Below are 13,746 nucleotides of genomic sequence, written 5' to 3' on the forward strand. Positions count from 1 at the left end.
GAACTTTGGGAGGCCAAGGCGGTTGGATCACAAGGTCAAGAGATTGAGACCATTCTGGCCGACATGGTGAAACCCCGTCTCTACTAAAAATACAAAAATTAGCTGGGCACATGCCTGTAATCCCAGCTACTCCGGAGGCTGAGGTAGGAGAATCACTTGAACCCGGGAGGCAGAGATTGCAGTGAGCCGAGATCACGCCATTGCACTCAAGCCTGGGTGACAGGAACGAAACTCCATCTCAAAAAAAATAAAAATAAAAAAAGAAATCCAAAGATGTTTGTTGAAGGAAAACAAACCAACCCACAAATAGGAGGACAGGTGGTATGGCCGGGTGATAAGTACCAAGGAGGAAACAAATCATCCATTGGGCATTTGATTTTCATTTATGCTTTTTCATTTAACATGTAGCCATTCCAGGCTCCATGCTGAAGCAACCATGAGCCTCTGCCCACGAGGAGCTCACAGGGGTCTGGGAGGGCACAGACATAGAGATTCATTGTGTGGGAGCCCAGAAGGTCTGGCTGGGAAGGCTTCCTGGAGGAGGAGACTGGACTGAGTTAGGGGAGATGGTCTCTGGATACAGAGGCTGTCTCCTGGCACAGGTGGCTTTTTGGTGAGCTGGACAGGGCTTGTGGCAAGAAGGAAGTCCATGCTGGCTTCAGAGGCCCCTGTTCTTCGCTGTCCTCTTTCTCTTCTTCCCCCTCTGCCTGTCTGCCTTCTGGTCCCCTAGCCAAGGCTCTGAGCCCTATATGATCCTGACAACCCATATATCTGTCTGCAGTGCCGGATGGAGTGCCGTGACGTGCCAGCCGAGACACTCTACGACGTCCTACACGACATTGAGTACCGCAAGAAATGGGACAGCAACGTCATTGAGACTTTTGACATCGCCCGCTTGACAGTCAACGCTGACGTGGGCTATTACTCCTGTGAGCAGGCGTAGCACGCTGATCCCAGTCCCCCTGGCCTCCATCCAGGCCTCCCACCAAGCCTCCTCCTCCCTCCTCCCTCCTGTGGTCACTCACATGACCAAGCTGCTCGGAGACTTGAGTGCTGAGAGATAGAACTGACCTCCCTGTCCACTCCTAGACCCTTAGGCACACACCCATACACTTACAAATACATATGCACTCACATGTTCATGTATATACACACACACATACGCATACACTCAATCAGGTACACAAGCCCCACCCACATGCCACATAGTCCCGGGCACACATTTTCATGCACACTCATACTGTTTTTCTCTCGTACACTCACGTTCACATAAACAAACCAGCCAGGCCAACAAGGTAAGGGCTATGTGAGGTTGTGAGGAGCAGGGCTGGCTGGAGACACTAGGGACAGGTCTTGCCCTGTCTTTTTTCTGGCTCCAGCTGTGGGACTGTGGTCTGGGAGGGAGGTGCATCTTTGCACTGGAGAGCTGGCAGTTAATTAGGCATCCCTGCATCTCTGGCCTCTGCCACACCCTCCCTTGTAGGCAGATGGGCCAGTGGTCTGGCTGAACTGTCCCTTGCCCTCCACAGGGAGGTGTCCTAAGCCCCTGAAGAACCGTGATGTCATCACCCTCCGCTCCTGGCTCCCCATGGGCGCTGATTACATCATTATGAACTACTCAGTCAAACATCCCGTGAGTCAACCTGCCTTCCCTGCGGCGGAGCAGGGGAGAGGGTCAGGCAGCGCAAGGCTGAGGCTGCCACCGTGACTTCCATGTGACTTCGGGCAGGCGTGGGCCCACTGGCCCTCAGTTTCCTTCCTGTACAGTGAGGATAATGGCTCCTGTCTCCCTGCTGCGTCTCTTGAGCAGATCAGGAGAGGACAGTGTGGCCACCTCTGTGGCGAGTGGGTGGGATGGGCTGACTTCGATTGGTTGGGCTCTGGGACAGGGAAATGAGGAACAAGAGGTGAGAGGCAGGGTCCTCTGGTCCTCCCTGAGGCTAAGCCACCTTGATCTCCCCGGGCAAGGACAGGCAGGTATAGCTGGCCTGGGCAAGGGTGAGTGTGTGTGTCTGTGAGTGCCCATATGTGCTCATGAGCCCTGACCCCAGACTGGGGGCTTTTCTGAGGGGAACACGGAAAGCTTCAGGAGGGGCTAGGATGACCTAATCTGATTCTTCCCTTTCTCTGCACCCAGAATCAGGCCTGATCTGGAACAGATGTCATGGCATGTGAATTAACTGTGTGTGTGTGTGTGTGCACGTGCATGCGTGCGTGTTTGTGTATACTCACAAAAACATCATCTTTGCCCCTACCCCGAGTCTCACCTCCCTGTGCCTTTGTCCCCAGAAATACCCACCTCGGAAAGACTTGGTCCGAGCTGTGTCCATCCAGACGGGCTACCTCATCCAGAGCACGGGGCCCAAGAGCTGCGTCATCACTTACCTGGCCCAGGTGGACCCCAAAGGTGAGGGCTTGGCCCTGGCAGCTTATCATGGGATCCTTCCCTATACTACAGGGGTGGGGCCTGATCTACTAGGGATCCAGAAGGGCATCTGTTAGGAGCTGTTTTGCATTTTGGGGCATCTCCATCCAAAGCCTTCATTGAACCAAGGCTTGGGACTTTACAGTGGTTTGAAAAGAGTGGGCCAGGGAGGTGCCACTGCCCCACTGATGAAGCTGGGAGCGCTCTTCCTGGGCTTTGCCATCCCCATGCTTTTCCTTGTTCCCTGCTTACTGGCTGTTCCCTCTGCCTGTCCTGGGGGCCTGGGTTTTCCAGGCCTCAGTCAGAATTCTCTCCCTGGGGATGGCTGAGCTACTCCTGTGGCTTCTGTCACAAGGTGGCCACGTCTCTCTCAGCTGAGATTCAGATCCCTGTGGCCATCGGCCACCTGGACATCTCCCTTTGGATGTCTTCCAGGCACCTGAGCCTTGTTGTGTCCAGTGGGGGACTTGCCATCTTTCCTCCTAACCTGCCCCTTGCCCTAAGTCTCCACTTTTCAGTCATCTATGCCCAGAACCTGCTGTCATTTGGGGTCACTCCCTCTTCCTCAGCCAAATCTAGCCACTGATTTTTTTTTTTTTTTTTTTTTGAGGTGGAGTTTTGCTCTTGTTTCCCAGGCTCGAGTGCAATGGTGCAATCTCAGCTTACTGCATCCTCTGCCTCCTGGGTTCAAATGATTCTCCTGCCCCAGGCTCCCGAGCTGGGATTACAGGCACCTGTCACCACCCCCAGCTAATTTTTTGTATTTTTAGTAGAGATGGGATTTCACAATGTTGGCCAGCCTGGTCTCGAACACCTGACCTTGTGATCCACCCACCTCGGCCTCCCAAAGTGCTGGGATTACAGGCGTGAGCCACCACGCCCAGCCCCAGTCACTGATTCTTACTGATTCTGCCTTTCAGCAGCTCCTGAGTCTGGCATTTCTCTCCATACCAACTACCTTGTCTGTGTGTAACAGCGGCCAGAGGAATTTCTCTAAAACACTTATCTGCACATGACTGTCATCTGCTTGAATTTACTCTGTGGCTCTCCATTGCCCTCCAAGAAAAGCCTAAGCCCCATCCCAGGTCTCCTGGTGTCTCTCACACCTCACCCATCCCCACTCCTGTGCCCAGGCAGCCCTTCCCCACAGCCTCCCCTCCTCACCCCTCTAGGGGTGCTGCAGGTGTCACCTCCTGATCCCTGATACTCAGGGGAGTCACTGGCTTGCTGTTCTGTGGTCCATTCCCCTCTAGTAGAACATTCGGCTCCTGTTGGGCCCCCAGTGAGTTCCTCTCTGGGTCCCCAGGGCTGACCCAGAGTGGGTGTCACAGTGAACATGGAGTGAGTGAGTGAGTGAATGACTAGAGGATGGGGAAGCCTTGAACATCCTTGCCTGGAAATGCTCCAAGCCTGGGAGCACACAGTGGTCCAGGCCTAGCACTCCCCCGGCACCTCATTGTGTTGGGTGTCAGAGGTAGAGTGGACACTTGGGAATGAAACAGGGTGGAGAGCTGGGCAGTGGATTCCGGGTCAGGCCAGGCTGGGGTGCTCAGCCAGCGGCCTGTGTGGTCAGGGGAGGGCTTGGAAGGACAGGCAGAGGAGAGGCTGAGCGTCAGGGGCATTCCTGGGAGGGAGGTTAGGTTGAGAAGGGATGTCAGTGTGATTGAGGGAGGCAGCAGGTGCAGCGGGGTGGGTCAGAGTTTCCACCCATGTGTAGCCTGTGCTCACCCAGGACCCTGTGGTTTTCTTCCACGTAGTCTTTGAGGCTGGGCAGAGGGAAGTGGGGGACAGAACTAAGCCTGAGGACCTCAGTCTGAGGTGGAAGGGAGTGAGGGTAAAGTCTTGTAGGACTTGCCTCACACACCCGCTCCTCATGGGGAAGACAGTGGCCTCCCTGGAAGCTCTGGGCAGAGGGTGGGGCTTTTGTGGGGGGGAGGGGCTGGGTCCCTGAGGCTGCTTCTCCTCCCTTCCCTGCCCTCACAGGCTCCTTACCCAAGTGGGTGGTGAATAAATCTTCTCAGTTCCTGGCTCCCAAGGTGAGTGGCCTTGGGATTTTGGGGGGTGTTGGAGGCTGGAGAGAGGACTATGGGATGAGGTGGGTGGAGTCAAGCATGAAGCCTGAGGGCCAGGCATGGTAGCCCATGCCTGTAATCCTAGGACTTTAGGAGGCCTTGGTGGGTGGATCACCTGAGGTTGGGAGTTCGAGACCAGCCTGGCTAACATGGCGAAACCCTGTCTCTACTAAAAATAAAAAATTAGCCGGGTATGATGGTGGGCGCCTGTAATCCCAGCTACTTGGGAGGCTGAGGCAGGAGAATCTCTTGAACCCGGAAGGCAGAGGTTGCAGTGAGCCAAGATCGGGCCACTGCACTCCAGCCTGGGCCACCCAGTGAGACTCCATCTCAAAAAAAAAAAAAAAAAGAAAGAATGGAGGATGGAGCCTAGGGCTCAGAGAGGATAAGTAGGGCTGAGGGACAAGTTTTGTAAGGGAGCTAGTCAGAATGCTGGGGGCTGAGCCGCTGGAGGGCGCTGGAGGGAGCGTGGAGAAGACCTGGACCCGCGCCCCGGCCACCCCCTGACCCGCGGGGCGGCGGGCCCACAGGCCATGAAGAAGATGTACAAGGCGTGCCTCAAGTACCCCGAGTGGAAGCAGAAGCACCTGCCTCACTTCAAGCCGTGGCTGCACCCGGAGCAGAGCCCGTTGCCGAGCCTAGCACTGTCGGAGCTGTCGGTGCAGCATGCGGACTCACTGGAGAACATCGACGAGAGCGCGGTGGCCGAGAGCCGAGAGGAGCGGATGGGCGGCGCGGGCGGCGAGGGCAGCGACGACGACACCTCGCTCACCTGAGCGCCGTACCGCTTCAGGGACGGAGACAGGACCCGGCGAGCCCTGGGGCGGCGGCTACTCCTGCACTTTCTCCCCTCCCCCACCTGGCGCCTCCTGGTGGCACTGGGCCGGGCCCAGGCGGGCGCTGCAGCCTGGCTGGACACAGCCCCAATAAACGATCCCCAGCCTCAGCCGGCTCATCACTGTGCCTGCTTCCCACCTGCCTCATGGCCGCTGCCGCGGTCCCCTGCGTCTGCCCTTAATTTTGTTAAGCTTACTGATCAAACGGCCTTTGATCCTTCCAGCATCTCCTCATTTCCCGTTGTGTAGTGGGGAGGAGGCGGGGTTTATCACTGCCCCCCTCTTGTCCGTACTCTGTTCCATTCTCTGCCCATGTCTATCCAGCTGTCCTTGTTGAGTGGTCATTTTGGCATTCACACCAGGATATTTGCTTTATTTTCACTGCTTTAAGGCAGCAGTCCCCAACCTTTTTGGCACCAGGGACCGGTTTTGTGCAAGACAAATTTTCCATGGATCAGGATTGGGGGAGGATTGGTTTTGGGATGATTCAAGTGCATCACATTTATCATTAGATTCTAATAAGGAGCTCACAACCTAGATCCCTCGCATGCGCAGTTCACAATAGGGTTCTCCCTCCTATGAGAATCCAATGCCGCTGCAGATCTGACAGGAGGCGGTAATGCTAGCTCAGCCTCTGCTTACCTCCTGCTGTGCAGCCTGGTTCCTAACAGGTTCCTGATAGGACCAGTACCAGTCTGTGGCCCAGGAGTTGGAGACCTCTGCTCTAAGGGAAGGAGCAGGCCTGGACAGAGACCCTGGGTCAGGAATCAGAGGGTGAGGTTCTACTCTGTGTCCATCGGCCCAAGGCCCTTTGGGTCCAACCCAAAGGACTGGGGGTCTGACACTCCTGTCATCCCAGAAGGGAGGTGGAAGGGTCCGTGGGTCTCAAGCCACAGGGCTGTGGGCCTCAGAGCTGAGGCTGGGGCAGCATACCCTGGAGGGAGGTTGGGGGTGCAGGTGAGGGGCCTCAGATTCCAGTGCAGTTGGCGGGGACCAGGCTTGGTGATTCACGCCCTCCCTAGGTCATTTCGAAGACCTCAGGACTGTGTTAACAGAAATGGTAAGGTCCCCAGACCCCCCATCCCCTTGCCAGTGGTCAGATGTCAGCCCTCTCACCCTGTGCTGCACCTCGCTGGTCTGAAGTCTAGAGGGATGCCTGGGCCTCCCCTGTGATCTGTGGCCCCCAGGTGCCCTCTGCTGCCCAAGGGACACCCCTGCTGCCAGGTCCAGAGGAGGGGCCTATGCTCTGCTCCTCTGCAATGTTTTTGACCCCGTATGAACTTGAGGCCCGGAAGTTCTCCCCAAGGTCTGGCCCTGTTCTCCCCTCCCGGAAAGCTCCTTTGCCTTAGCCCTACCACCGGAAGACCCGGTCTACTCAGAGTCAACTCTTTCCCAGAGGGACAGAGTGAATGGCCAGTGGGGGGCAGGCAGGAGATTCTAAAACTCAAAAGTGGGTTGCTTCCCAACTTTGCCCAACACTGGCTTTGTAACTTTGGGCAAGCCCTCAGACTTCTTGGAGCCTTATTTCCTAACCCATAACCTGGAATGATAATTTTTGCCATCAAGCAGAATGTGAGGATTGAGATAAAAGGAATAAATTGTCCAGCACTGGGACTGGCATGTAGTAGGTGCTCTGATTAATGACACTTTCCTCTTCTCAGGGGGTAAACCCTTATCCCCTGCAATGTGAGATCTGTTCTTCCGAATATACCCTTTGTGCATATGCAGAAATGGAAGCCCAGAGAAGGTCTCTGGTGTGGCTGGCCCCAGAGGTGTTCTGGACACAGGACCCAGAAATGCCTGCCAAGCCTGGTACCCTCATGTGTGTATGTGCTTCGAGGATGGGTGGGAATCTTCTGTTCTCTAGGTGTGGGTGCTGGAACCTCAGGCTGCAGCCTTCCGCTGAGGGATCCTTGGGAGGTGTGGCTGGGTGGGTAGCTTCCCCACAACCCTGTCTGTGGGCACCCGGGGAGGGAAGTGAGATACCCTTGAAGAATATGGTGGAGGAAGGATTTCCTGGAGGAGGTGGTCAGGAACCACCGACGGCCTTCAACTGCCTCTTGTCCTCCTGGGGGTGTGGCCTCCTTAGGGGTGGGGTGTGTGTCAGGGCAGACTCACCAGAAGAGGGGTGGCGAGAACAGGGAGACTCAGGGAGAGGTGGACTCAGCGGGCGAGGTGGCAGGGGTTAGACCTGAGCCTCAGGAGACAGTCGGAAGACCCGCAAGCAGCTAGAGGGGCAGGAGAGAGACACAGACCGATGGGTCCGGCGGGCAGGCCAGGCCAGCCAACTCCAGGACGGTGACTAGGCGGGGGGCGGGGCCGAGGGGGGGCGGGGCCCGGCCCTGCCCTGCCCTGCCCCAGCCCCAGCCCCACCTTCCCCTCCCGGGGAGTCACGTGGGGCGGGCGGAAGCGCCCGGAGGGGTGGGCGCGCCTGGCCCCTTGCTGCGATTTGGCGGCGGCGGTGTAAGTCGGTGGTGGCGCCGGTACGCTTGGTCCCCGCGTGGAGTCTTTACTCAAAACAGGTCAGTGCGGCTGCCGAAGCCTCCCCGTCTGCAGCCCCCTCGCCACATTGGCCTGCAGTTTCCCCATTCTGCAGAAAGGAACGCCGAGGCCGCGGGCTGCGTCTGATTCCCCGGGTCGTCTTCTATTTACCTTTTTGGGCGTGGTGTTGGGGGTCGCCTCCTGAGGTGGGGGTCTGGCCTCTCTGGCGGGCCAGAGACGGTAGGGAGGAGGGTGAACCAGCGGGACCCGGGGCTTCCAGCCCGTAGCCCTTTGGCATGAAGGTCTCCGGAGTCAGCCGTCCTCGGGCGCCTTGGGGTTCCCATCTGTGAAGTGAAGGCTCCCACCTCGTTGGCCGCTGAGACCCTTACATTTCTGGAGATCTGTACGACCCTACGCCCTGGGCCTGGGGCTCCAGTGACCTTGGGCAGGCTACTTCCGGTCTCTGCATCTCAATTCCCCACCAGCAAATGGGGCATGGCTTCCCCAGAGCCCCTACCTGGCCCAGTTGCTGGTAAAAGGAAGTATGTGTTCAGGGAATGGGGTCACGCTGGGACTGGGGTGGTTGGGCCTGGAGAGAGCAGGCTTGGGGTGCAGCCTGGGGACAGGGGATGGGTGTTTGGTGCAGGGCCGCGGGGGAGGAGGGGGAATCTGACCAGGAGCCATCACACTGTGGTTTCTGCTATATACATTCCCTTCCCCCACATCCCATGTCCTGGGGAGCCTTCCCTGATCCCAGATAGGTGGGAGGGGGGTGCTTCAGGGCCAGACACCTGGGGGTACTCAGAAGGATTTGACTCTCTGGTGGGTCCCAGGGTCGCAGACTGAGGCACTTGTGAAAGCTATTCGTGTAGACTACCCAGTGGCCAGGCTGGGAGAGACCACCCAGCAAGATCATCACGGGGTAAAAGGAGCCCAGGAGAGCTGTGAAGACAGGTGTGGACAGGTGCAGGCCCCAGGGGAGGAGATGACTGGAATGGGCTTGGCAGTTAAGTGGCAATTTACAAGGATAAGGACCCTCCAAAGGCGGGGGTGTAGCTTGTGCAAAGTCAGGAATTTGGATAGTGTGTCTGAGGAATGGCAGACAGATGGGTGTGGCTGGCAGAGGGGCAGAGAGAACTCATCCTGTGTCCCATGCCTGGCTGGGGATTGTGGGGACCGGGCCTGGGGACCCTGCCTCCCCACTGGCTACTGGCATATTGGAATAGTTTAGGAAGGGGTGTCCCAGGCAGAGTATCGGTGACTGATGAGGTGGAGGGGGCAGAGGCCACCAGGGCCCCGATTGCCTCCAGGTTTTGTTTTGCTTTCAGGCCTCCCACTCAACCCCAGCTTTATGCCCCCACCACCTGGGCTCCAGCCATGCTTCACACATCCAGCCTCAGCTTTTTGTGCAGATTGTTAATCCTCCTCCCAACCCTCTAGAAGCTTCGTCCCCATTCAATTCCCCAGGTCCTTTGGGACTTCAGGTTTCAGAGATGGGGTGCTGTTGCCCCTTCTTCCTGTCCAGCCTTCAGTCCTGTGTAATGGCACAGCTTAGGAAGGGTCTCCTTGGAGCTCTGTGGGGTTGGGGCCTGCACAGCCATGGGGCTCACTGGGACCTGGGGCCCCGAGTCCTTGTGCAGCCACCAATCACTATGTGACTCTACAAGTCCCCAAATTCCTCAGAGCCTCCATTTCCCCATCTGCAGGATGGGGTGATCAGCCCTGGCCTCATGCCCCAAAGAGAGACGGTGCTGGGACAATAGTCAGGCCTATCTGCTAAGTCCTACCTCCAGCATTGAGTGTTATGAATGAAAGAAAGAGAGAACCCAGGGGAAGGGGTCAGTTTAGAGGGGTTAGGTGGGGGGTATCTGAGAGTACCGGGAGCTAGTGGTGGACCAGGCCTAGGGCATCGGCTGGAGGTGGGGAGTCCCTTCCATTTTCCGGAGCCCTCTCTCCTTCCCACCCAACTCTCCCTTGGCTGAGCTCAAAGCCACCCGCCACTGCCCAAACAAGTGGCCTCTGTTCCCAGGGTGGGGGGAGGGGAGGCAGGCCCTGGGCTCCAGGCCCGCCTGTCCAGCACTGACCCTGGCCCCCCACCCCTCACTCTGGGTCTTAACCCTTGGGGGCCTGGACCAGGCCCTGGGCTCCTTGAAGGCTGGTGATTCTTGTTCACCAGCTGTCCGCTCTACCCTGCTTCAGGCTCCCAAAGGTTCTGTCACATCAGGAGGGGATGCAGTAGGAAATGGGGAAGGAGGGAGGGAACAAGGGTGGGATAGGCTGGAGCAGATATGGCCATGGACACTTAGAGACCACTTGTCCCAGAAACTTCTTTCACAGATGGGGAGACTGAGGCCAAGAGCTAGACATCAGGGTAGGATCACACAGAGACCCCTGGTGGGGGTCAGGACAGGTTCTGTCTCCTAGTCTGGCCTCTCTGGGAGAAAGGGGAGGGAGGGAGAGGGAACTTTTTTTTTTTTTTTTTTTTTTTTTTCGAGTCTCGCTCTGTTGCCTAGGCTGGAGTGCAGTGGCCCAATCTCTGCTCACTGCAAGCTCTGCCTCCCGGGTTCACGCCATTCTCCTGCCTCAGCCTCCTGAATAGCTGGGACTACAGGCGCCCGCCACCACACCCGGCTAATTTTTGTATTTTTCATAGAGACGGGGTTTCACCTTGTTAGCCAGGATGGTCTCCATCTCCTGACCTCGTGATCCGCCTGCTTCGGCCTCCCAAAGTGCTGGGATTATAGGCGTGAGCCACCGCACCTGGCTGGGAGAGGGAATATTCTTTGTTGAGTACCTGCTATGGGCTGGACACTGCACATTTGTCATCTAATGATTTACATAATTGCATAAGAGTGTAAGAAGAGCATCACCCTCCAATATCATAGTGGAAGAAAGAGCCTTAGAGAAAGCTGAGTAATAACATCAGCGAGAATGAGGTCAGCAAACATGCCTACAGCACTGTTGTAAACACTTTTATGCATGTTAACCAATTTCATCCTGCCAATAACCCAAGAAATTAGGTAACATTCTACAGATAAGGAAACTGAGGCACAGAGAGGTTAAGTAACTTGGGCAAGATTAAATTGGGAGGGTGGTAGAGAGACAGGGTCAGGACCCAGGTGTTCATTGCCTCCTTTGTCTGACTTCACTTTGATCTTAACTCTTTGAGCACCTCCCAGGGCTGAGTGAGGTGCTTTCCCTGGGTGGTGACCGAGGCAGCCTTGAACAGAGTGTGACCCCAGCTAAGCTGACCCAGCCCCTCTCTCTGGAGCAGAGTCCAGTCCCTTGGGCAGCTCTTCTTATTCCCTTCTCTGGTCTTGGGCAGGTTAGAGTCAGCACCCTCCACAGCCCTGTGCAGAGAGGTGTTATGTTTTAGAAAGGAGTTCTGTGCTAAGGGTGGCCACTCCAGGGGTCTGAACAGCATAAGGATTTGGTGGGTGGAGAGACATGCCCGTCCAATGTACATGCCCCACAAAACTCGGGGCTGCCGCTGAATCAAAGCCAGTGTCCCCAGCTCTGATCAGAGATAACATGTTTTCCACCTTCCCCCACCCCTGGCCAGGCCGCCAAACCATGTGTACATTCCAACCAGTGATCTGAGGAGGACAGTCCCAGCTGGAGGCAGATGACCCCAGATGTGAGAGATGGTGGGGGGCAATGCATGGATTGTCTTCCCCATGGCCCTCCTGTGGAATGTCTCTCTTTCTCATCCTTAGGCCATAGTAAAGAGGGGAAGAGCCTGTCCCATAATTAGGTCATCTGTCCTAGACCATTGGGACAGTCAGAGAGTGGCTGGGAGGGGACGTGGAGTTAAGTGACCAGTTCAATAACAAATCTTTTTTTTTTTTTTTTTTTTTTGAGACAGAGTCTTGCTCTGTAGCCCAGGCTCAAGTGCAGTGGTGTGATCTCGGCTCACTGCAACCTCCGCCTCTCGGGTTCAAGCGATTCTCCTGTCTCAGCCTCCCGAGTAGCTGGGATTACAGGCAGGTGCCACCATACCCAGCTAATTTTTGTATTTTTAGTAGAGACAGGGTTTCACCATGTTGGCCAGGATAGTCTTGAACTCCTGACCTCGTGATCCGCCCACCTTGGCCTCCCAAAGTACTGGGATTACAGACGTGAGCCACTGGGCCCGGCCAACATATCATTATTTAGTAATAGTAATAATAGTAGCAGTAGCTATTGTTTCTTGGAAGCTTACTATGTGCCAGGCAGTGTGGTAAGCACTTTATATACTGAATTCATTTAATCCTCAAAATAGTCTTGTGAGGTAGGCACCATTCCCATTTTACACATGAGGAAACTGAGGTCCCAAGAAGTTAAGTGATTTGTCCAAGATCATCCATTACATAGATAGCTGGGAATCTACATTTCCATTGCTTCACAGTGAAAACCGCAAGCACTGGGAGGCACTGCAGACAGAGGAGATCTAAACCCAGTCCTACCCTGGGAATGCCTAGTCAGTGACAGGCAGAGACTAGAGGACAAACTGGTCAGGTGACATTGTTGGTGACCAACTGTGGATCTGGGATGCCCTCAAGGGTACAGGGGTATCCTGCTTGCAGACTGGACTAATTGCTGTCCAATCCTGAGCCCCCGTGGCCCTGGCCCTGGGATGAGTGTCTTGTGGAGGTCTAGTTTCTGCTGTTGTCCTATCCATCTTGGCTCTTGTTCATACAGTGGTTCTCCCAGACCCCATTTTGCTGATGAGACTAAGGCCAGTAAAAGATGGTGACTTGCTTGCAGTCTCCCAGCCAAGGAAAGCAAGAGCAGGCACTGGAACCCCGGCATGGCTCTCTGAGGCCCGCACTCTACCACTCTGCCTGAGGCCTGGTTGGGGCTTCCTGAAGCATTCAGCTTCCTTCAGACCCTGCCCACACTGCCTTGTTACAAGGTCCAAGTCTTTTCTCCCTGACCAAACCAGGAACCTGATCCTGTTGGGGTGCTGGGGCTTTGCTACAGCAGGTGTCAGTAACTGAACAACCCTGGAAACATAGTTCCAGAGCCCAGAGACAGGGACCACCTGTGGTCCAGTGTGTGGGGCTCAGCGTCAGAGGGGCCTAGAGGAAGATTCAGGCATCAGAGAGTCCTCCCTGAGGGAGTGTGTTAAAATCTCCCTCCTGTCCTTATCTTCATTGTTGTGAGGGCAAAGTTAAAGGCAGGAGGGTGGGAGAAGATCAGGAGGGCCACTCCTCTGTCCCCATTCTCAGAGCGGAACCAGGGGCCACACCTGGAATCTTGGCTGTCAGTGGTCCTGGGAGAGCTTGGGCTGGCCCTGCCTCCTTCTGGCCAGGCCAGTGCTGGGGGTGGCTTAACCCCCGGGACAGAAGACCAGGAGCAAGGCTGAGCTGCCACTGCATTTTGGCTTTCCAGGTGCCAAGGTCTCCCCTGCCAGCTTTCCTACTGGCCCACTGAGCACTGCCCTACCCTGGGCATCCCCCTCTCTCCTCCGCAACCCATAATGCATAGGGCAGGGGTCTCCCTATAGTCAGGCACAGAGTCAGGAACCCAGGGTCTGCCTCAGGCCTCTAGCTCAGTGAGACCTTTGGCTGGGCATTTATCTTCACTGGATTCAACTTCCCTGGAGCTTCAGGGAGGGGCAGTAAGGAGGAGCTCTGGGGACCCCCCAGCTCTGGGGACCCTTACCAGCCCCCAGGTGTGAATAGCACAGGACAGAAACCAACCAAATTGGGCAGGTGAGAAGGGGAGGGAACCAGGGGGAGGGGGCTGTTTCACTCCTCTCCATTCCCTTCTGTTCTCCACACTGAGCAGCTAGAATTTTAAGATTCTGAGTCTGAGATTCTACGCTGGTAAGATTCGAGGGTTTTAGGGTTTTATGTGCCTATGAGTCCCAGCTTCTGAATTTCTGAAATTCTAGGTTCCGAGAGCCTAAAAAGCCTCGAGTTAGGCTGGGTCACCCCCGAGTTGAGGC

General features: G+C 56.0%; 2 protein-coding genes across 8 annotated transcripts in view; both read left to right on the top strand.

Moving 5' to 3' along the window:
• STARD10 (StAR related lipid transfer domain containing 10) overlaps window positions 1–6,960 on the top strand; it is a 40,245-nt gene extending 33,285 nt beyond the window's left edge. For all 5 annotated transcript variants that reach the window (XM_009186865.4, XM_017948722.3, XM_009186864.4 and 2 more), the window contains exons 3-7: window positions 782–929; window positions 1,530–1,633; window positions 2,290–2,407; window positions 4,409–4,461; window positions 5,028–6,960. In XM_009186865.4, the coding sequence (XP_009185129.1) occupies window positions 782–929; window positions 1,530–1,633; window positions 2,290–2,407; window positions 4,409–4,461; window positions 5,028–5,273 (669 nt within the window). In that variant the 3' untranslated portion in view covers window positions 5,274–6,960. The remainder of the gene's footprint in view (window positions 1–781; window positions 930–1,529; window positions 1,634–2,289; window positions 2,408–4,408; window positions 4,462–5,027) is intronic.
• Window positions 6,961–7,730: 770 nt separating this feature from the next.
• Window positions 7,731–13,746, top strand: part of ARAP1 (ArfGAP with RhoGAP domain, ankyrin repeat and PH domain 1) — a 69,002-nt gene continuing 62,986 nt past the window's right edge. The window contains exon 1 of one of the 3 annotated variants that reach the window (XM_021926251.2): window positions 7,731–7,855. The gene's annotated coding sequence lies outside the window, so the exon portion shown is untranslated. The remainder of the gene's footprint in view (window positions 7,856–13,746) is intronic. The other 2 variants (XM_003910374.5, XM_021926253.2) reach the window with 2 other exon arrangements.

This window comes from Papio anubis, chromosome 12 (genome assembly GCF_008728515.1).
Source record: "Papio anubis isolate 15944 chromosome 12, Panubis1.0, whole genome shotgun sequence".
Lineage (NCBI taxonomy): Eukaryota > Metazoa > Chordata > Mammalia > Primates > Cercopithecidae > Papio > Papio anubis.